The 22,737-nt window shown below is 42.4% G+C and overlaps 2 protein-coding genes across 2 annotated transcripts; both read left to right on the top strand.

Moving 5' to 3' along the window:
- Positions 1-198: 198 nt before the first annotated feature.
- On the top strand, positions 199-9,940 carry LOC100552635 (veficolin-1). The gene is made up of 8 exons (XM_003214862.3): positions 199-362; positions 664-801; positions 2,311-2,373; positions 2,666-2,701; positions 4,764-4,897; positions 6,790-6,919; positions 7,455-7,589; positions 8,798-9,940. Exons 1-8 carry the CDS (start codon positions 260-262, stop codon positions 9,046-9,048), a joined length of 990 nt encoding a protein of 329 aa, XP_003214910.2. The 5' UTR covers positions 199-259; the 3' UTR covers positions 9,049-9,940.
- Positions 9,941-10,790: 850 nt separating this feature from the next.
- Positions 10,791-20,990, top strand: LOC100552831 (veficolin-1). The gene is made up of 8 exons (XM_062967513.1): positions 10,791-11,684; positions 12,110-12,247; positions 13,942-14,004; positions 14,295-14,330; positions 16,420-16,553; positions 18,720-18,849; positions 19,386-19,520; positions 20,715-20,990. Exons 1-8 carry the CDS (start codon positions 11,582-11,584, stop codon positions 20,963-20,965), a joined length of 990 nt encoding a protein of 329 aa, XP_062823583.1. The 5' UTR covers positions 10,791-11,581; the 3' UTR covers positions 20,966-20,990.
- Positions 20,991-22,737: the final 1,747 nt, after the last annotated feature.

The following is a 22,737-nucleotide window of genomic DNA, read 5'->3' as shown; positions in this document are numbered from 1 at the left end:
ATTCAGGGACTTCCAATGTTTGCTGTAGAAAGGGAACACATATTTCAGTAACACAACGTCAGGTATGCCAACTGTTGTGACAGCTTCCATTTCAAAATAGGTTTTCAGCCCAGCCCCCCAGCCCCACCCCCAGCCAAGAAATATGACCACTTCCTCGTGCCATTATTTGCAGAACTATTTGCTCTCTATAAAAAGGGTATTAGGGCATTTGATCAGAGACCAATCCAGGAAGGTGGCCAGGTCAGTTCTATCAGGCAAGATGGCTGGCCGGATGGGCTTTCACCTGGCTGTGACCTGCTTTGCTGTCATGTCTATGGAGAGAGGAAGCTTTGGAGAAGAGACCGAAGCCAGCTGCTGTGCACGTGAGTGGGAGGGAAGGACAAAGGGTATTTGTTTCTCCTGGGCAGGACCCAGGTCACTGGAGGAGAGGACTCCTGTAGCTTTCAAGAATGTACAGAAAGAGAATTTGGGCATTGCTCACATTGCTGAAGCAATTTCACAAGAGATGCTGGCTGAACTTCTACATACAACTGTATTCTTAGATTACATGTAAGAAATGAATAGTATAGAGCTGGTGCAAACCCAGTATTGTTTGTTACACTGTAATGACTCACTTAGGTTTATGATCTACCATTTTGTTTGTGCTTTCCCATCTCGTTGCAGAGCTGAAGGGCTTATTGCAGTGTGGAACGGACAAGGTCTTTTTCCAAGGTCAGGCAGGCACCCCAGGAATTCCCGGCATCCCAGGAACAAATGGGTTACCCGGGATGAAGGGAGACCCCGGCCCCCAGGGCCCCCCAGGTGAGACAAGAATCTTCTGGACTGCAGATCTGTTGCAAACCAGAGGCAACAGATTTCTGTGTTTCATCACTAACAGATAAAGGACTTCATCAGATTACACTGGAAAGTGTTCAGAAGTGTTCAGAAGAAGACAGTTCAGTCTAACTCCATTCTGTAATAAAAAGTAGTTTTTCCCTATCTTGGGATCACCCTGTTTAGTGCATTCAGTTATTCTGCGTATTTTTCAATGAAGAGGTTTCCACACTGCAGACATTTGGCCCCGCCCACATGCCTCTTGGTGCTTCTTGGTACTACAACTCCCACAATTCCCAACAACAGAGAGGAAGAGGGAGAGAGAGAATGGATGGGAAGGAATCCCATTTGGAAGGGCAACAGCACTGGCCCTCCCAACACAGGACACAGACAAATCATGGAAGGAAGGAAAAATGTACCCTAATAGGCTATTTTATTTTTCTACAAAGTAGAAGTCTTATGAGGTAGCTTACAACCAAACCTTCCTGCTTGGGGAGCAAAAGGAAATTGCCCAAAAAAGTTTATTTTCACTCCTCCCCCAATTTCTCCTCCCACAAATTGGGTGATCCTAACCTAAGAACAATAAGTGCTACTTCATTAGAAATTTGGCAAAACATCTGGAGTTTTGAGGAAAATCCATTCCTTCACCTCTTCCTGATACGTTTGGAAAAAAAATGCTGCCCTCGATGTTTAAAAGACTCAAAAACTGCACTTTAATCAAAACAAATGTATTGGATCCATAAAATACCAGATTTTAAGTGTAGAACTCAGTGGAATTTAAGTTATGTGATGAAGTGGTAAGATTATGATTAGGCAAAAGGTGCATCTGGAAGGGGGAGGTTATTGGCATAATTTATTAAAATGGAAATTACAATTGGAATTATGTTTGACATATGCACAATATAACAGATCAGGATATAGTGATCTAGATGGAGAAAGTTCAACTCCCCATTTTCTATAATATACTACAGAGCTCTTCAAGCAGCTGATAAAAGGGGGCATTAGAATCCATACAAGCTCAAGCTGAAACAAACCACCTCTTCACGTGTAGAAAAATCAGCTTCCTAGTACACTGCCAGGACGCTTCCTCCTCAGAGCCCGCCGGATGCCATCATACAAACTTCAGGCAACTTCTGAGGGGGCTCTGTGGAAGAAACATCCTGACAGCATGGTATGACACTTCCCCCAGAATATGGGAGGTTTTCTGTGTTCTATAAAAATGGGAGGAATTTGGGCAGCAATGATTCCTCATAGGATGGGGTAAGGGGTGCAGCGGGTGATGCAGTTGTGTAGCAATGGTTTCTCCCCACTGCCCCATGGATTTGCCATGCTGTATGGCATATCTCGCAGATGCCCAATGAATTACAACCCCAATGTGATAAGGCCCCAATGTGATGAGGCTGATCTCTACTAATACGTGCATTTTACCATTACATTGGAGGGCTTAAAATATGGTGTCTTGAGAAGTTTCAAATGTCCTCTGCCTCTTTCCTTCAGGTGAGAGAAGCTCTGCTGGGGCACCTGGGAAAGCTGGACCCAAGGGAGAGAAAGGAGAGCAAGGTACCTTCCCCTACAGCCTCATTTGAAGAGGGATCGCAGGTGAAGCCTGGCCCATGCAAACATCACAAGCTGCACTAGACTTTATGCTTTAGCTGTTTAGATGTGTTTGCAAAAATAGGGATAGAGTGGAAGAACCACTGATTACTTTTTAATTGTTCAAGTAAAATAAACTTGTATTTTTTTTAATGCAGTGCCAATTTACAAGGCTGCCAAAACTGCTCTCATTCTCATTTTAATTCCAACAAGGGCACCATCTTTGTTTAATTCAGAAATTGCTTTTCTCTTCCTACAGGAGAGGCATGCACAATTGCCAGCTGTCAGCATCAAGGTACGTCTTGTCACCACTACCACAGACAGTATGGTTGAGGCCTCTTTTAACAATGGTGTAACCCTCCTACCCAAGTAAACAGGCATATTGCACAATCAGAGACTCATTAGGGATCTTGCCACAAACACTGCCAGAATCACCACAGATTGCAGTGATCTCGGCGGTGCCTGCCCAGGGGGTGTGGGGATCTGCTGCCCATCACACAACATAGCTAGACTTCCGTTGGATGCCCTGCTCACAACCGGAATGGAAGCATAAATGACACTTTCATTGCGACACGGGGGATTTCTGCACAGCTTTGGTGATGCTCTCCCTGTGTGACGGAGGCTGGCAAAACAGCAAGTGGGGAGGGTCCCCCATGTGATGAAGCCCTGAGAGTCCTAGATTTTCAGTGTCAACTATGTATCAGGCATGCTCCCCCCCCCCCACTTTTTCAGTGATGTGGACACGTAAGTGAAAATGCAGCAGATATAATCATCATCATCATCATCTTTCTTTACTATCTCCCCAAAAAGGGACTCAGGATGGTTTCCAACAAAAATGGCCAACATTCAATGCAAGAACACACTAACAAAAAAGAAAAAAGAAACAACCCCCACCCCAAAAGAGAATTCACAACAATAACAAAATTGAGATTACAACAGATAAAAATTAGATAATATCATAACCGATCAACCACTGCATATCTTACATTAAAACATGACAGAAATTTAAGCAAATCTAAAATCTGTTTAAAATTATTAAGATTTTTTATACAGCCAGCCAAGCTAGAGTGAAACGCTATTTCCAGTCTGAGGTAAAAATACATGATATTCTAAACCTCCTTCTCTCCATATGCTAAGGACCATAAATGCGTTTTAGCAGTTTTTTACAAGAGAGTAAGGAGTAGGCTGTTTTTAGTTCTTTGGGGAGAGAGTTTCAGAGTCGGGGGCAATCTCAGAGAAGGCCCCCTCTCTCGTTCCCACCTGCCTTGCATGAGACGGGGATGGGACTGAGAGCACGGCCTCATCCGCAGACCATAGTGCCCGAGCTGGTTTGTATAAGGAGATGCAGTTTGCCAAACAGTCTGGGCCTGAACCGTTTAGGGCTTTAAAGGTAATAACCAGCGCTTTGTATTTAGCCCAGAATCAGACCGGCAGCTAGTGGAGATGCCGCAGTATAGGAGTGGTCTTCTCTCTGTACGGTGCTCCAGTTAGTAATCTGGCTGCCTATCTTTGAACCAGCTGACGTTTCCAAACTGTCTTTAAAGGCAACCCCACATAGAGAGCGTTGCAGTAGTCCAGATACGATGTAATTGAGACGTGGACTACCATGGCCTGATCTGGTATCTCAAAGTATGGGTGCAGCTGGTGCACAAGTTTTAATTGTGCAAAAGCGCTCCGGGTCACCGCCAACACCTTAGGTTCCAATGTCAGCGATGAGTCCAGGATTACCCCCAAGCTGTGAACCCGAGTTTTCAGAGGGAGTGTAACCCCATCTACCACAGGCTGTAATCCTGTACCCTGATCTGCTTTCCAACTGACCTTTGTCTTGTCTGGATTTAGCTTTAATTTGTTAGCCCTCATCCTGTCCATTATTGATGACAGGCACCGATATATACAATGGGTCACTACAACTGACTGATACACATGTTTACCCACTGTCACTTTTCAATGGAATCACCATTGCTTTTTTAATGGGCATAGTCCACCATATCAGATTTAAATCATTGCATCAAATTGTTTATGCATGCACCAAATTCATATGATGGTGCAGAACATTAAGAGTTCAGCATGTGCAACTTTGTTAGAGCATTCCTGTGGCCAGCTGCAGAACTCACTACATTGGTGCAATAGAACCCCCACGCCACCCAAAAGCATGTCCATGGCTAGTTGAGATTGCTGAAGCTTCAGAGAAGCACCTGTCTTTCTAGAGACATTACATCCTCACCACTAACAGAAATTGTCCACTCTTGCAGCAGAGAGTTATGTCTGTACTATCCATCCTCCTCATTCATATTATACTATCAGAAGAGAGATTGCATTTACCAGCTTCAGACTTTCCTCTTTGGTATTTCATCTAGAGACAGGAGCCAAAGACTGCAAAGAGCTTCTGGAGCGTGGTGAAACACTGAGTGGTTGGTATACAATCTACCCTGCCACGGGGAAAACAATGAGTGTCTTCTGTGATATGGAGACTGATGGAGGAGGCTGGCTGGTAAGCTTTAACAAATGGTGCAAAACTGCTACGTGTCATAGACATGTCCACAATCTGAACTGACAACAATGTAAGATGGAGGAGAAGTCATTGAAGTTTCCCAAAGAAAAACATGGTACATACTACATGAATCCCAGAGCTATATTCACCTGAATCTGTGGTCATGTGGGTGAGAAGAAGGGAGCCATGAGAGTATGTGCAAATCTCTATTTTAAAATATTTCCCAATTGGATCCTTTTGCTCACATAATTGGCAGGTGTGCCAGTAATTTAATTTTCTTACACCTTGCACACTTGCCCCATTCTCCATGTTGATCAGGAACATTTCTTCTACCACCTCACACATACACGTAACAAGAGCCAAGAGAAGCAATCACTGACTCAGAGCAGGATGCCAGAAGCGCCCAGCCTGCTCTGGGGATACCAGAATTTCCTGTCACCATTGTCCTGGCTACTGCTGATTGCTGCCATCCTCCTGGCAACCAGTGTTACTCAGTAAGCAGACTGAATAACCTTAGACATAGGGCACATCTACAATGGACCCTTTATCCTGTGGGGGTTGCAAATCAGCTTCGTGGTGACTGTGTAACGTATGGAGTTGATTTGAATTAATACAGTCTTGAACCTCATTAATTAAAGTCGTGTGATACTACATTGCTTTTTCCACATTTTAGACCACTTCCTATTCAGGAAGCTGCTGTGGCTTTTTATACCACCTTCCAACTTTCCCTGGACAGGAATGGCATCTAATTTGCCCCATCATTTTGGACTTTGTGGTGCCCACCTGGCAGAAAAATGGCAGTGTATGTTGCTTTGGGAAAGGAGTGGCTGGAACAACAACGCCATCAGAGTAAGAAAGGTCAAAAGGAGGAAGCAATACTTCATTTCCTCCGCCCCTCTCTCATGTTGCTTACTTGCTCCATTTATCATCACTCCAGTCACCAAGTGATGAACACCATTTTCGTGCTGATGGGCACTCTAACATCCAGAATGATGGGGCAAGGTAAGGGTGGCAGTCCAGCAGTGCTGAACCAGTTCTGGCACTGCTGGGCAGCATGAACACCATCCAGCCACCAGGCAAGCTTGGGGGCATGCTTGTGTAGCTTCCATGCAGCCCTTCAGCCTTTTCAGTGACTGTCCATACAGACTATGGAGTACCCCAGCATTGCCATTGGTGGCCTGTGTAGATGTGCCTCAATTGTCAAATAAAGGAAGTCTGGCTTGTGTTCAGACTACGTTCCCATAAAGAATGTATTTTCTTTTTATTCCAATATTCTTTCAATGGACTGAAAATAGCAATCATCTACTGAGGAGCATTCTAGTCATTATACTACACAGCTCTTTCTCCTAGAACAGGGGTCCTCAAACTTTTAAAACTGAGGGCGGATTCACAGTCCCTCAGATTCTTGGGTTAAGGGGCAGATAATAGTTTAGAAAAAAAATGAAGAAATTACTATGTATACTGCTCACATCTTATTTGTAGTGCAAAAAAATGAAAGAACATTACAATATTTAAAATGAAGAACAATTTTAACCAACATAAACTCAGCAGTATTTCAGTGGGAAGTGTGGGCCTGCTTTTGGCTGATGAGAGTCATGCTAACTAGGATTGTTGCTGTTGTGTGTCTTCAAGTCATTTCAGACTTTGGACAACCCTAGGCCTAAAGTTTAGGGAGGGGGTGGGTAAATGACCTTGTAGGGCCTCACCTGGCCTGCGGGCCTTAGTTTGCGGCCTTTGTCTGTCCTAGATAGCGCGCATAATGCCTCCTTGTACTAGGAGATTCCTCTTCAGAGCATTAGGCTAGCCTAAAACAGTCCATTTAGCACTGAATCAGAAAACAAATTGTTTCTCAGTATAAACACTGAAATATCACTCTCCACATCCACATATAGGTTTTCCAGAGGAGACAGGATGGATCAGTGGATTTCTACCGTGACTGGAAATCTTACAAAAATGGGTTTGGAAACCAAGCATCAGAATTTTGGTTGGGAAATGATAACATCCATCTTCTCACAAATTCAGGTAATCCCATGTTGCTGCTGCTTGTTGCAGATATGACAGTATTCCTAAACTGCTGAAAAACAAAATGAGGTCTTCTATGGGATTATGGAATTCCATAGGATGCAGGTATAGCAGTGAAAGAGGGACAAAACTGCTCCAATTGTGTAATGTGGATTCACCTAGGGCTTCCTGCACCCTTGCCATGCTGCTAGGTTCTTGATTTGTTCCTCTGCTTCATGAAAAAACGTCAGCAGTCTCTGCATTACCAAGAGGGGAAAAGTGTCTTGACAAAGCATTAGAAACAGAAACTAGGTCTTTTGAAACCCTCTGTTTCCTCCTTGTGTGGGGTGGGGGTGTCTCCACTGCTCTCAGGATTTCTCAGAATTGGTGGTTTTCCATAAGTGATGAGTTCACCCCCGGATGATTATCAGAGGAGAAGCCCACAGTTCACCATCTTGCTTGGTCACTTAGAGAATACTCTGTCTCCAGTGTGATCATAAATAAGTCAATGGGTTTCTCTTCCAAACAATACTTACTCTATGACATCTTTCATCAGGAACACAGCAGCTGCGGATTGATGTGAAGGACTTCAATAACACTAGAACTTATGCAACATACAGTAGTTTCAAAATCTCAAGCGAGAAAGAAAACTATACACTTTCCGTGGCCTCTTATATGGATGGCAATATGGGTGAGTTACAATTTTGAAACATGGAGGATCTGTATAGCAGATGACAATAATAATGTGGAGAAGGCTGTATTTTTTTAGTCAACTTCAGGTGCCGTTGCCCTTGATGAATGTGTCCTATCCTGTGTATTGCATAAATATTTCTTAAAATATCATGTATAGTGAATTCAATCATTACATTTTGCATATGGAAATATGTGTCAGTGTGGTTTCATGGTTTGAATGCTGAATTAGGATTCTAGGAGATCAGGATTTGGATCCTTGTGGAAACTCACTGGATGATCTTGGGCAAATCACACTCTCAGCCTTAGAGAAAGACAATATTCACTCTCCTCTGATCAAATCTTTTGAGGAAAGCTCTACAATGGCTTTACCATTAGTGAGAGTTGACTAGCTCATACATAATAACATATGGTAACGTTTATTTTTAGCTGCAATTGTACTGAGAAAAGTGCCTGCTGAGAAGGAGACCTGACTTTCTCCCCAGGGAAACCTGGAGAACCTTCTCCGGTTGTGCCCTGGTAACAGTAGAAGCACAAGGTCTGGAGATTGATCTGGTAGTTGTATCCTCTGGATGTGTTGAAGAAATCCCCAGGAGCTCAAATGTGCCCCCAACAGAGTGCTGGGGTATATAACAATTGGATTTTTTATTATAAGAACACAATCTGAAGTGGTTTCACTACTCACTTTCATGGAGATCACCGACTACTGCTTTTCAGTTGATTTGATCAGGTGACTCTCAAGTTCTAATTTTATAAGTCAGTGCTTTATTTGCTCCTTTCGTTATTTCACTCTAGTCTGCGACTCATTGTAAGATGCTATAGTGTCCAGAATCTTTATGAGTACACCTTGGCTGGCATCTTTTTCAATATTTACAATAGCATAAACTGGACATACACTATTATAGGTTGGGCATCTCTTGTTTGAAAAACGGAAATATTCCACAATCTGAAACTTTAAGAGCCCTGACATGATGCCACTTGTCCTCATCTGATGGGTCACAAACAAAACACAGGTGCACAACAGAAAGTTTCTTCAGCATCTCCACAGGGTAGGAGTGCCTCACAGCTCCCTTCAACTGCAATATGTAGAATGAGCTTTCCATACCTATGGGGTTTGGTCCCAATGTCCGTCTCCATCAGGTTGAAATAAGGGATATGATTCTGAGCAGTCCGAGAGATTATATTTGATTTTTTTTCATTCTCTTTTAGGTGATTCATTTTCAGGACACAGGGGCTTTGCATTCTCCACACGAGACAAGGACAATGATATACATGAAACAGCAAGCTGTGCTGTGATGTTTAAAGGAGGCTGGTGGTATAGTAAATGCCACTCTTCCAACCTGAATGGCCTGTACCACAGAGGGGAACACACCTCTTATGCTGATGGCATCAACTGGGCTGCTGGAAAGGGACACCACTATTCTTATCAATATGTAGACATGAAAATTCGACCACAGTAATTAAAATATATCTCTCTTCAAACTATTTTATAGACATGGTCCTTAAATTTACTGGTAAATTTTGTATTTAAGTGTGGGCCTAACAAAGCAAATGTTGAATCCTGCCACTTGAATTATTGGGTGCAAAGTCTTTAACATCCCCATACAGTGAGAATACAGGTGAGCGATCTCTTCTTAACTTGTACATGGAATCTCTATGCAAGACAAAGGTACAACTGAAATTTGATTGAAAAAGGGTGACTTGATGGTGATGTTAACTCAGTTGTACCTTGTGTTGGGTTTCATTTTGTCCAGCTTGAGACGCTGCCTGCATTGAAAACTATTCGGGTTGGCCACTTGTTTAGAACACATACAAACACACTTATCAATACTGAAGTGGTCTTGGGCACAAGAATTATGCCAAATTGGTGCAACTGCTTTTTAAAAAAACAACACAATTTCTATTTTTCAAAAACCTCATTCCTTCAGTTATGGCAGGAAGAGCAAGGCTATGAATGTGTCTAAACCTTAAATTAAGGAAACATTATGAAAGCATACAAAGAGAAAATTGAACTGGAAATAAAGTTTGTATATATGCACAATTGTATTTGAAGTCATTTTGATATTATTTTGTCAATTTTGGATTGGAGCCATGGGGAAAGATGTGTTATGCATCAAATGAGATCAGGATGGCCTGGCAGTAAACTATTTCTGGATCTTTTAACTTGTTTCAATTTGTCTTTTTAATTCCTTAATAGTTTAATATTCTGTAGTCTTTTAAAACTATTTTTTAATTTAAAGTGTTGAAAAATTGTTGAATTGTTTTTAATGTACATTTCTTTGATATTTCTAGGTAGAGGACAAGAAATGAAATTTAAAATTTTAAATTAATAAATGCTATCTGAAGTAACTATTCCACAGCCTCCTATTGCCACTAGGGGCAAATGGGTTTCTGCCCTCCAAGCAAGGACGATTTCTTGCAGCAAGGCTACTCAAAGTACAGACTCATGACGTGCGGCTGGGGGTACAGAAAGAGAAATAGTAAAACAAGAGGGCATGTCTGTTATTCAAAATATGAGACCACAGCACTTAAAAGCAAAATCCCCTCTTTCTAATGTAAGTAGTCTGCTGGAAGTTAAAGAGATTTTTTGTGTCCTTTGTGAACTCATCCGCGTGGTCTCACTTGGAATAGGACACATATTACAGTCATTAGTGTGAAACAGACTACTTTAATGGGTTGGACCCAGCATGACATTCAGGTTTGAGTCAATCTGCCTGATGATCAATGACAACCAACTCATCCAGCCACCTTGTTGGGTATATCCGGGGTGATGGATGGGGAATTCTATGTGGGCAAAGGCAAAATTTAGTGGCTCCTCTGCCACCTGAATGTGGGCCACATGCCCTCAAATTGATCAGGACCCTGGTTGCCCATGATCTCAATGTCACAAAAGGGGATGCCGAACTGAGTCTGATGGACACAGAGGCTCCATCTGCCCTCAGAAGGATTTGGACCTTGCATATGCACCAAAGCTCTAATTCAGTGGTTCTCAACCTGTGGGTCCCCAGGTGTTTTGGCCTACAATTCCCAGAAATCCCAGCCAGTTTACCAGCCTTTGGGATTTCTGGGAGTTGAGGGCTAAAGCATCTGGGGACCCACAGGTTGAGAACCACTGCTCTACTTGCTCTGTTTAAGACTTTCATTTTACTCTATCAGTTATTCACTAGTGGAATAGACTTTCCATCTTTGGAGGTCTTTCAACATAGATTGGGTGCGCATCTTTCATGAGTGGCACTTTTACATCTCAAAGTGAGGGAGAGATCCACAAGAGTTTACGTTTGCCAGAATGACAGCATGAAGATATTTCTGCAAAAATTACTGAAGCCCTGACTGATTTTTTTTTATGTTCTGTATAAAGATTTCAACTGTTTATGTAGTCTGCTTAATGTTAAAGAGAATGCCTATATCCTTTCTGAATTCAGCTGTGTGGTCTCATTCGGCAGTTAGACACAAATAACAGTTATTAGCTACGACAACAGGGTGTAATAACATTAACAACGGACTATATAATACAGTATAGTTCAACTCACTCATCATTATTACCCAGGCAACCAAGAGATAGACAGTAAAGCGAATAAGAGTGAAAACGACATGTGGGCACCAAGAGGGAGCACTTCTCTCTACTATTGCACTGAGGCAAAGCAAAGGAAACCTTTATGACTAAGCAAAGGGATCAAAACTCAAAGATGCATGCTGTTCAACAAGAGGAAATACTTCCTCAATAAAGGAGTTACACAATTCAGGGACTTCCAATGTTCACTGTAGAAAGGGAACATATATTTCAATAACATAATGTCAGGAATGCCAGCTGTTACGACAGCTTCCATTTCAAAACAGGTTTTCAGCCCAACCCCCCCTCAACCAAGAAATATTACCACTTCCTCATGCCATTATTTGCAGAACTATTTGCTCTCTATAAAAGGAGTATTAGGGCATTTGTTCAGAAGGTTCAGAAGGTCCAGGAAGGTGGCCAGGTCAGTTCTATGAGGCAAGATGGCTGGCTGGCTGGGCTTTCATCTGGCTGTGATCTGCTTTGCTGTCATGTCTATGGAGAGAGGAAGCTTTGGAGAAGAGACTGAAGCCAGCTGCTGTGCACGTGAGTCAAACTGGGAGGGAAGGACAAAGGGTATTTGTTTCTCCTGGGCAGGACCCAGGTCATTGGAGGAGAGAACTCCTGTATCTTTCAAGTATATGCAGATAGGGAATGTGGGCATTGTTCACACTGCTGTAGCAATTTCACAAGAGATGCTGGCTGAACTTCTACATCCAACTAGAAATGTGTACTTCAGAGCTGGTGCAAACCCATTTTTGCAGTGGTTCTCAACCTGGGGCCTCTAGATGTTTTTGGCCTTCAATTACCAGAAATCCTAACAGCTGGTAAACTGGCTGGGATTCCTGAGAGTTGTTGTCCAGAAGACCTGGGGACCCACAGGTTGAGAACCACTGCAGTATTGTTTACTGTAATGACTCACTTAGGTTTGTGATCTACCGTTTTGTTTGTGCTTTCCCAATTTATTACAGAGCTGAAGAGCTTATCACAGTGTGGAACGGACAAGGTCTTTTTCCAAGGCCAGGCAGGCATCCCAGGAATTCCCGGCATCCCAGGAACAAATGGGTTGCCTGGGACGAAGGGAGACCCCGGCCCCCAGGGCCCCCCAGGTGAGACAAGGATCTTCTGGACTGCAGATCTGTTGCAAACCAGAGGCAGCAGTTTTCTGTGTTTCATCACTTACCAATTACTATCATGATCAGACAAAAGGTGTGTCTGAAAGGGGGAGGTTATTACCATAATGGGGCCAGGCTGTGGCGCAGGCTGTTGAGCAGCTGCAATAAATGACTCTGACCATGAGGTCATGAGTTTGAGGCCAGCCCATGGCGGAGTGAACACCCGTCAATTAAAAATAAAAAATAGCCCCTGCTCGTTACTGACCTAGCAACCCGAAAAATAGTTGCATCTATCAAGTAGGAAATAAGGTACCACTTATAAAGTGGGGAGGCAAGTTTAACTAATTTACGACCTGGAATGAGGAAGTGCCGTCAGAGTGGATGATGAAGCAGCTGCTCCCCCCTGTGGCCAGAATCGAACATCCCCTCAGAAGAAGGTTAAATTGCCTCTGCGTCTGTCTATCTCGGTCTCTGTTTGATGTGTTTATGGGCATTGAATGTTTGCCCTATGTGTGTATAATGTGATCCGCCCTGAGTCCCCTTTGGGGTGAGAAGGGCGGAATATAAATACTGCAAATAAATAAATAAATTATTAAAATGTTGCGCACAATTACGATTGGAATTATGTTTTTTTATTTTATTTTTTTAAATTATTTTATTTATGATTTTGGCATGTACATAAAAATAAAGAAAGAACACATTTGGAAAAAATAAAATTTGGAAAAAATGAAATGAAAAAGAAAAACAAAGAGAAAAAAGAAAGAAAAAAACAAAGAAACAGCAACACACAAAAACAAAGACCCTGAAGCCACTTCCAGCTCCTCTGTATTGCTTTGTAAATCAACCTTTGAACATTTGACATTTTTCGGCAGACCACCATATGTAACCTGAAGTCTAAGAATTCCTGAAAGCGAAAATCACACAATTTCTATATTCTTTCTTAGCAGATATTGTTTCAGTTTGATCCAATCGGTCCATTGTCTTGGAGAAATACTCTGTGATACTTTTTGTGTTAATAAATACGATTGGAATTATGTTTGACATATGCACAATATAATAGATCAGGATATAGTTGTCTAGATGGAGAAAGTTCAGCTCCCCCTTTTCTATAATATACTACAGAGCTCTTCAAGCAGCAGATTAAAGGGGGCATTAGAATCTGTACAAGTTCAAGCTGAAACCAACCACCTCTTCACATGTAGAAAAATCAGCACCCTAGTAAACTGCCAGGACGTTTCCTCCTCAGAGCCCGCCATCACATAAACGTCAAGCAACTTCTGGGGTGGGGGGCGCTGTGGAGGAAGCATCCTGACAGCATGGTACGACACTTCCCCCAGAACACGGGAAGTTTCCCGTGTTCCATAAAAATGGAAGGAAGTTGGGCAGCAATGCTTCCCCATGGGATGAGGCAAGGGGTGTAGCGGGCAATGCAGGTCGCGTGGCAATGGTTTTCCCCCACTGCCCCATGGATTTGCCACGTTGTGTGGCAAATCTCGCAGATGCCCAATGAATTACAACCCCAATGTGATGAGGCCCCTAATCCAGGTTCTGAAAACCAACCAATTCCAATTCCTTGCTCATTGCTCAGGCTGATCTCTACTGATACGTGCATTTTACCATTACATTGGAGGGCTTTAAAATATGGTGTCTTGAGAAGTTTCAAATGTTCTCTGATCTTTTTCCTTCAGGTGAGAGAAGCTCTGCTGGGGCACCTGGGAAAGCTGGACCCAAGGGAGAGAAAGGAGAGCAAGGTAAGTTCCCCTACAGCCTCATTTGAAGAGGGATCGCAGGTGAAGCCTGGCACAGGCAAACATCACAAGCTGCGTGAGACTTTATGCTTTAGCTGATTAGATGTGTTTGCAAAAATAGGGATAGAGTGGAAGAACCACTGATTACTTTTTAATTGTTCAAGTAAAATAAACTTGTATTTTTTAATGCAGTGCCAATTTACAAGGCTGCCAAAACTGCTCTCATTCTCATTTTAATTCCAACAAGGGCACCATCTTTGTTTAATTCAGAAATTGCTTTTCTCTTCCTACAGGAGAGGCATGCACAATTGCCAGCTGTCAGCATCAAGGTACGTCTTGTCACCACTACCACAGACAGTATGGTTGAGGCCTCTTTTAACAATGGTGTGACCCTCCTACCCAAGTAAACAGGAATATTGCACAGTCAAAGTCAAAGTAGACGAGACTGATTAGGGATCTTGCCACAAACGCTGCCAGAATCACCACAGATTGCAGTGAATTCAGCGGTGCCTGCCCAGTGGGTGTGGGGATCTGCTGCCCATCACACAACATAGCTAGACTTCTGCCGGATGCCCTGCCCAAAACCGGAATGGAAGCATAAATGACACTTTCATTGCAACACGGGGGATTTCTGCACAGCTTCGGTGATGCTCTCCCTGTGTGACGGAGGCTGGCAAAACAGCAAGCGGGGAGGGTCCCCCATGTGATGAAGCCCTGAGAGTCCTAGATTTTCAGTGTCAACTATGTATCAGGCATGCTCCCCCCCCCCCACTTTTTCAGTGATGGAAACACGTAAGTGAAAATGCAGCAGATATAATCATCATCATCATCATCATCATCATCTTTCTTTACTATCTCCCCAAAAAGGGACTCAGGATGGTTTCCAACAAAAATGGCAAACATTCAATGCAAGAACACATTAAGAAAAAAGAAAAAAGAAACAACCCCGTCCCAAAAGAGAATTCACAACAATAACAAAATTGAGATTACAACAGATAAAAATTAGGTAATATCATAACCGATCAACCACTGCATATCTTACATTAAAACATGACAGAAATTTAAGCAAATCTAAAATCTGTTTAAAATTATTAAGATTTTTTATACAGCCAGCCAAGCTAGAGTGAAACGCCATTTCCACACTGAGGTAATTATACATGATATTCTAAACCTCCTTCTCTCCATATGCTAAGGACCATAGATGCGTTTTAGCAGTTTTTTACAAGAGAGTAAGGTGTAGGCTGTTTTTAGTTCTTTGGGGAGAGAGTTTCAGAGTCGGGGGCAATCTCAGAGAAGGCCCCCTCTCTCGTTCCCATCTGCCTTGCATGAGACGGGGGCGGGACTGAGAGCAGGGCCTCATCCGCTGACCATAGTGCCCGAGCTGGTTTGTATAAGGAGATGCAGTTTGCCAAACAGTCTGGGCACGAACCGTTCAGGGCTTTAAAGGTAATAACCAGCGCTTTGTATTTAGCCCAGAATCAGACTGGCAGCTAGTGGAGATGCTGCAGTATGGGAGTGGTCTTCTCTCTGTACGGTGCTCCAGTTAGTAATCTGGCTGCCGATCTCTGAACCAGCTGAAGTTTCCAAACTGTCTTCAAAGGCAGCCCCACATAGAGAGCGTTGCAGTAGTCCAGATAGGATGTAATTGAGACGTGAACTACCATGCCCAGATCTGGTATCTCAAAGTATGGGTGCAGCTGGTGCACAAGTTTTAATTGTGCAAAGGCGCTCCTGGCCACTGCCAACACCTTAGGTTCCAAAGTCAGTGATGAGTCCAGGATTACCCCCAAGCTGTGAACCCGAGTTTTCAGAGGGAGTGTAACCCCATCCACCACAGGCTGTAATCCTATACCCTGATCTGCTTTCCGACTGACCAGGACCACCTTTGTCTTGTCTGGATTTAGCTTCAATTTGTTAGCCCTCATCCTGTCCATTATTGATGACAGGCACCGATATATACAATGGGTCACAACTGACTGATACACATGTTTACCCCCTGTCACTTTTCAATGGAATCACCATTGCTTTTTAATGGGCATAGTCCACTATATCAGTTTTAAATCATTGCATCAAATTGTTTGTGCATGCACCAAATTCATATGGTGGTGCAGAACATTAAGAGTTCAGCATGTGCAATTTTGTTAGAGCATTCCTGTAGCCAGCTGCAGAACTCACTACATTGGTGCAATAGAACCCCCATGCCACCCAAAAGCATTTCCATGGCTGGTTGAGAGTGGTGAAGCTTCAGAGAAGCACCTGTCTTTCTAGAGACGGTGCATCCTCACCACTTACATAAATTGTCCACTCTTGCAGCAGAGAGTTATGTCTGTACTATCCATCCTCCTCATTCATATTATACTATCAGAAGAGAGATTGCATTTACCAGCTTCAGACTTTCCTCTTTGGTATTTCATCTAGAGACAGGAGCCAAAGACTGCAAAGAGCTTCTGGAGCGTGGAGAGACACTGAGTGGTTGGTATACAATCTACCCTGCCACGGGGAAAACAATGAGTGTCTTCTGTGATATGGAGACTGATGGAGGAGGCTGGCTGGTAAGCTTTAACAAATGGTGCAAAACTGCTATGTGTCATAGACATGTCCATAATCTGAACTGACAACAATGTAAGATGTAGGAAAAGTCATTGAAGTTTCCCAAAGGAAAACATGGTACATACTACATGAATCCCAGAGCTATATTCACCTGAATCTGTGGTCATGTGGGTGAGAAGAAGGGAGCCACGAGAGTATGTGCAAATCTCTATTTTAAAATATTTCACAATTGGATCCTTTTGTTCACATAATTGCCAGGTGTGCCAGTAATTTAATCTTCTTACACCTTGAATACTTGCTCCATTCTCCATGTTGATCAGGAACATTTCTTCTACCACCTCACACATACACGTAACAGGGCCTAGAGAAGCAATCACTGACTCAGAGCAGGACACCAGAAGCGCCCAGCCTGCTCTGGGGATACCAGAAGATCCTGCCACCATTTTCCTGGCTGCTGCTGATTGTTGCCATCCTCCTGGCAACCAGTGTTACTCAGTAAGCAGACTGAATAACCTTAGACATAGGGCACATCTACAATGGACCCTTTATCCTGTGGGGGTTGCAAATCAGCTTCATGGCGACTGTGTGAGTTGATTTGAATTAATACAGTCTTGAACCTCATTAATTAAAGTCGTGTGATACTACATTGCTTTTTCCAGTGTATGTTGCTTTGGGAAAGGAGTGGCTGGAACAATGCCAGCAGAGTAGGAAAGGTCAAAAAGAGGAAGCAATACTTCATTTCCTCCTCCCCTCTCTCATGTTGCTTACTTGCTCCATTTATCATCACTCCAGTCACCAAGCGATGAACACCATTTTCGTGCTGATGGGTATTCTAACATCCAGAATGATGGGGCAAGGTAAGGGTGGCAGTCCAGCAGTGCTGAACCAGTTCTGGCACTGCTGGGCAGCATGAACACCATCCAGCCACCAGGCAAGCTTGGGGGCATGCTTGTGTAGCTTCCATGCAGCCCTTCAGCCTTTTCAGTGACTGTCCATACAGACTATGGAGTACCCCAGCATTGCCATTGGTGGCCTGTGTAGATGTGCCTCAATTGTCAAATAAAGGAAGTCTGGCTTGTGTTCAGACTATGTTCTCATCAAGAATGATTTTTCTTTTTATTCCAATATTCTTTCAGTGGACTAAAAGTAGCAATCATCTACTGAGGAGCATTCTAGTCATTATACTACTCAGCTCTTTCTCCTAGACCAAGGGTCCTCAAACTTTTAAAACTGAGATATGATTCATGGTCCCTCAGACCCTTAGTTTGAGACGCAGATAACAGTTTAGAAAAAAATGAACAAATTACTATGTATACTGCTAATATCTTATTTGTAGTGCAAAAAAAATATGAAAGTACAATACAATATTTAAAATGAAGAACAATTTTAATCAACATAAACTTAGCAGTATTTCAATGGTATTTCCAGTCACCTACTGAGGAACATTCTAGTCCAGTGGTTCTCAACCTGTGGGTCCCCAGGTGTTTTGGCCTACAACTCCCAGAAATCCCAGTCAGTTGACCAGCTGTTACAATTTCTGGGAGTTGAAGGCCAAAATATCTGGGGATCCACAGGTTAAGAACCACTGTTCTAGTCATTATACTATATGAGTCTTTCTCCTAGACCAGGAGTCCTCAAGCTTTTAAAGCAGATGGCAGATTCATAGTCCCTCAGACTGTTTGGGGGGGGGGGGGGGGGGGCAGATGATAGGTTAGAAAAAAATGAACAAATTACTATGTATACTGCTGATATTTTATTTGCAGTGTAAAAAATATAAAAGAACAATACAATATTTAAAATTAAGAACAATTTTAACCAACATAATTTACCAGTATTTCAATGGAGTGTGGGCCTAATTTTGGCTGATGAGAGTCATGTTAATTAGGATTGTTGTTGTATGTCTTCAAATCATTTCAGACTTAGGGCAAACCTAGGCCTAAAGTTTAGGGCGGGAGTGGGTAAATGACGTTGTAGGGCCTCACCTGGCCTGCAGGTCTTAGTTTGCGGCCTTTGTCTGTCCTAGATAGCGCGCATAATGCCTCCTTGTACTAGGAGATTCCTCTTCAGAGCATTAGGCTAGCCTAAAACAGACCATTTAGCACTGAATCAGAAAACAGATTGTTTATCAGTATAAACACTAAAATATCACTCTCCACATCCACATATAGGTTTTCCAGAGGAGACAGGATGGATCAGTGGATTTCTACCGTGACTGGAAATCTTACAAAAATGGGTTTGGAAACCAAGCATCAGAATTTTGGTTGGGAAATGATAACATCCATCTTCTCACAAGTTCAGGTAATCCCATGTTGCTGCTGCTTGTTGCAGATATGACAGTATTCCTAAACTGCTGAAAAACAAAATGAGGTATTCTATGGGATTATGGAATTCCATAGGATGCAGTTATAGCAGTTAAAGAGAGACAAAACTGCTCCAATTGTGTAATGTGGATTCACCTAGGGCTTCCTTCACCCTTGCCATGCTGCTAGGTTCTTGATTTGTTCTTCTGCTTCATGAAAAAACATCAGCAGTCTCTGCATTACCAAGGGGGGGAAAGTGTCTTGACAAAGCATTAGAAACAGAAACTAGGTCTTTTGAAACCCTCTGTTTCCTCCTTGTGTGGGGTGGTGGGTGTCTCCACTGCTCTCAGGATTTCTCAGAATTGGTAGTTTTCCACAGGTGATGGGTTCACCCCTGGATTATTATCAGAGAAGAAGCCCACAGTTCACCATCTTACTTGGTCACTTAGAGAATACTCTGTCTCCAGTGTGATCATAAATAAGTCAATGGGTTTCTCTTGCAAACAATACTTACTCTATGACATCTTTCATTAGGAACACAGCAGCTGCGGATTGATGTGAAGGACTTCAGTAACATTAAAACTTATGCAACATACAGTAGTTTCAAAATCTCAAGCGAGAAAGAAAATTATACACTTTCAGTGGCCTCTTATATGGATGGCAATATGGGTGAGTTACAATTTTGGAACATGGAGGATCTATATAGCAGATGACAATAATAATGTGGAGAAGGCTTCAGTTGCTGTTGCCCTTGATGAATGTGTTGTCTCCTATGTAAATTTGCATAAATATTTCTTAAAATATCATGTATAGTGAATTCAGTCATTACATTTTGCATATGGAAATGTATGTCAGTATGGTTTCATGGTTTGAATGTTGAATTAGGATTCTAGGAGATCAGGATTTGGATCCTTGTGGAAACTCACTGGATGATCTTGGGCAAGTCACACTCTCAGCCTCAGAGGAAGACGAAATCTACTCTCCTCTGATCAAATCTTGTGGGGAAAGCTCTACAATGGCTATACCATTAGTAAGAGTTGACTAGCTCACACATAATAACATACGGTAAAGTTTCTTTTTAGCTGCAATTGTACTGAGAAAAGTGCCCGCTGAGGAGGAGACCTGACTTTAGTAGCTCCCCCCTTTCCAGGGAAACCTGGAGAACCTTCTCCGGTTATGCCCTGGTAACAATAGAAGCACAATGTCTGGAGATTGATCTGGTAGGTGTATCCTCAGGATGTGCTGAAGAAATCCGCAGGAGCCCAGATGTGCCCCCAACAGAGTGCTAGGGTGTATAATAATTGGGTTTCACCACTCATTTACAGGGGAGATCACTGACTACTGCTTTTCAGGTGATTTGATCAGTTGACTCTCAAGTTCTAATGTTTTAAGTCAGTGCTTTATTTGCTCCTTTTGTTATTTCACTCTAGTCTGTAACCCATTGTAAGAAGCCATAGTGAATCATAGAACAGTGGCCAGAATCTTTATGAGTACACGTTGGCTGGCATCTTTTTCAGTATTTACAATAGCATAAACTGGACGTACAATATTATAGGATGAGCATTGCTTGTTTGAAAAATGAAAATATTCCACAATCTGAAACTTTAACAGCCCTGACATGATGAAACTTGTCCTCATCTGATGGGTCACAAACAAAACACAGGTGCACAACAGAAAGTTTCTTCAGCATCTCCACGGGGTAGGAGTGCCTCACAGCTCCCTTCAACTGCAATATGTAGACTGAGCCTTCCATACCTATGGAATTTGGTCCCAATGTCTGTCTCCATTACGTTGAAATAAAGGATATGATTCTTAGCAGTCCAAGAGATTATGTATGATTTTCCTTTTTTCATTCTCTTTTAGGTGATTCATTTTCTGGACACAGGGGCTTTGCATTCTCCACACGAGACAAGGACAATGATATACATGAATCAGGAAGCTGTGCTGTGATGTATAAGGGAGGCTGGTGGTATGGTGTTTGCCACTCTTCCAACCTGAATGGCCTGTACCACAGAGGGGAACACACCTCTTATGCTGATGGCATCAACTGGGCTACTGGAAAGGGACACCACTATTCTTATCAATATGTAGACATGAAAATTCGACCTCAGTAAATAAAATATCTCTCTCTTCGAACTATTCTATAGACATGAGCCTTAAATTTACTGGTAGATTTTGTATTTAAGTGTGGGCCTAACAAAGCAAATGTTGAATCCTACCATTTGAATTATTGGGTGCAAAATCTTTAACATCCCCATACAGTGAGAATACAGGTGAGCGATCTCTTCTTAACTTGTACATGGAATCTCTATGTGAGAGAAAGGTACAACTGAAGCTTGATTGAAAAAGGGTGACTTGATGGTGATCTTTATTCAGTTGTACCTTTTGTTGGGTTTCATTTTGCCCAGCTTGAGATGCTGCCTGCATTGGAAACTATCTTCTAATGAACTAGAGTTAGCCACTTGTTTAGAACACATACAAACACACTGTAGTGATCTTGGACACTAGAATTATACCAAATATACCAAATTATACCCTAAGTTATGGCAGGAAGAGCAAGGCTATGAATGGGTCTAAAGCTTTGAGTCAATATGCCTGATGATCAATGACAACCAACTCATCCAGCTGCTGTGCTGGGTATATCCGGGGTGATGTATGGGGAATTCCATGTGGGTAAAGGCAAAATTTAGTGTCTCCTCTGCCACCTGAATGTGGGCCACATGCCCTCAAATTGATCAGGGCCCTGGTTGCCCATGATATAATGTCGCAAAAGGGGATACCAAACTGAGTCTGAAGTCCACAGAGGCTCCATCTCCCTTCAATAAGATCTGGACCTTGCATATGCACAAAAGCTCTAATTCAGTGGTTCTCAACCTGTGGGTCCCCAGGTGTTTTGGCCTACAGTTCCCAGAAATCCCAGCCAGTTTACCAGCTTTTAGGATTTCTGGGAGTTGAGGGCCAAAACATCTGGGGACCCACAGGTTGAGGACCACTGCTCTAATTCCTCTGCTATTCAGTAGTGGAATAGACTTTCCATCTTTGGAGGTCTTTAAACATAGATTGGGTGGGCATCTTTCATGAATTGCACTTTTACATCTCAAAGTGAGGGGGAGATCCACAAGAGTTTATGTTTGCCAGAATGACAGCATGAAGATATTTCTGCAAAAATTACTGAAGCCCTGACTGATTTTTTTGATGTTCTGTATAAAGATTTCAACTGTGAGACTGATAAGATACACATAATGAATTTCTATGTGATCAGACAAAAATTTGTCCAGAGACATGGTGGTTAATTTTGTTAGATCTCAGACCTGCAATTTGGTTCTACAATAACATCCTCTAAATAAAAAGACAGCTGATAGTCAGTAGCTGATTTTTTTAAAGGATATAGCTCTTTGTGAAACAAAAGATGAAGGGAAAGGACATTGGAAAAAGTCTCTCTCCAATCAAAAAATTTCAAGCTGAATGCAGTGCAAAACGTGAAAGAATTCCTGGAAACATACAGAGATAGCTTTGGTCCATATAAAAGGAAAGAGAGGAAAAACAGGAGAATCAAGCTTGTGGACAAGGCAAGGGATGACAAAGAAGACACAGGCCCAAGTGGGCAAGGTGGAACAGATACAGACTGAAACTGATGAAGTAAAATGACAGATATAAAATTATTGACCCTGAATGTCCCAGGTTTGAAAGAGGCACATAAATGAAGACAGACATTCCACTACTTGGAAAAACAGGAAACAAAATGTGCCTTCAAAAGACACACATTAAGAACAAGGTGAGAGCTACTGAGGCTACATTTTTCAACTTTGATGAAGAAGAAAAGAAGCAGATAGTAATCTGTGTGAATAAGAGATATGTGACAAAAAGATTTTCCAGTAATGATGGA

This window comes from Anolis carolinensis, chromosome 1 (assembly GCF_035594765.1).
Source record: "Anolis carolinensis isolate JA03-04 chromosome 1, rAnoCar3.1.pri, whole genome shotgun sequence".
Lineage (NCBI taxonomy): Eukaryota > Metazoa > Chordata > Lepidosauria > Squamata > Dactyloidae > Anolis > Anolis carolinensis.
This window is presented reverse-complemented; position numbering and strand designations above follow the sequence as displayed.

What these genes read in the sequence shown, in the direction of transcription:
- LOC100552635 (XM_003214862.3), top strand. Translation starts at nt 260, where the DNA reads ATGGCTGGCCGGATGGGCTTTCACCTGGCTGTGACCTGCTTTGCTGTC. An exon ending in CGAAGCCAGCTGCTGTGCAC is followed by an intron (nt 363 to 663) that starts GTGAGTGGGAGG and finishes ATCTCGTTGCAG; the next exon opens with AGCTGAAGGGCTTATTGCAG. An exon ending in CGGCCCCCAGGGCCCCCCAG is followed by an intron (nt 802 to 2,310) that starts GTGAGACAAGAA and finishes TCTTTCCTTCAG; the next exon opens with GTGAGAGAAGCTCTGCTGGG.
- LOC100552831 (XM_062967513.1), top strand. Translation starts at nt 11,582, where the DNA reads ATGGCTGGCTGGCTGGGCTTTCATCTGGCTGTGATCTGCTTTGCTGTC. An exon ending in CGGCCCCCAGGGCCCCCCAG is followed by an intron (nt 12,248 to 13,941) that starts GTGAGACAAGGA and finishes TTTTTCCTTCAG; the next exon opens with GTGAGAGAAGCTCTGCTGGG. An exon ending in TTATATGGATGGCAATATGG is followed by an intron (nt 19,521 to 20,714) that starts GTGAGTTACAAT and finishes ATTCTCTTTTAG; the next exon opens with GTGATTCATTTTCTGGACAC.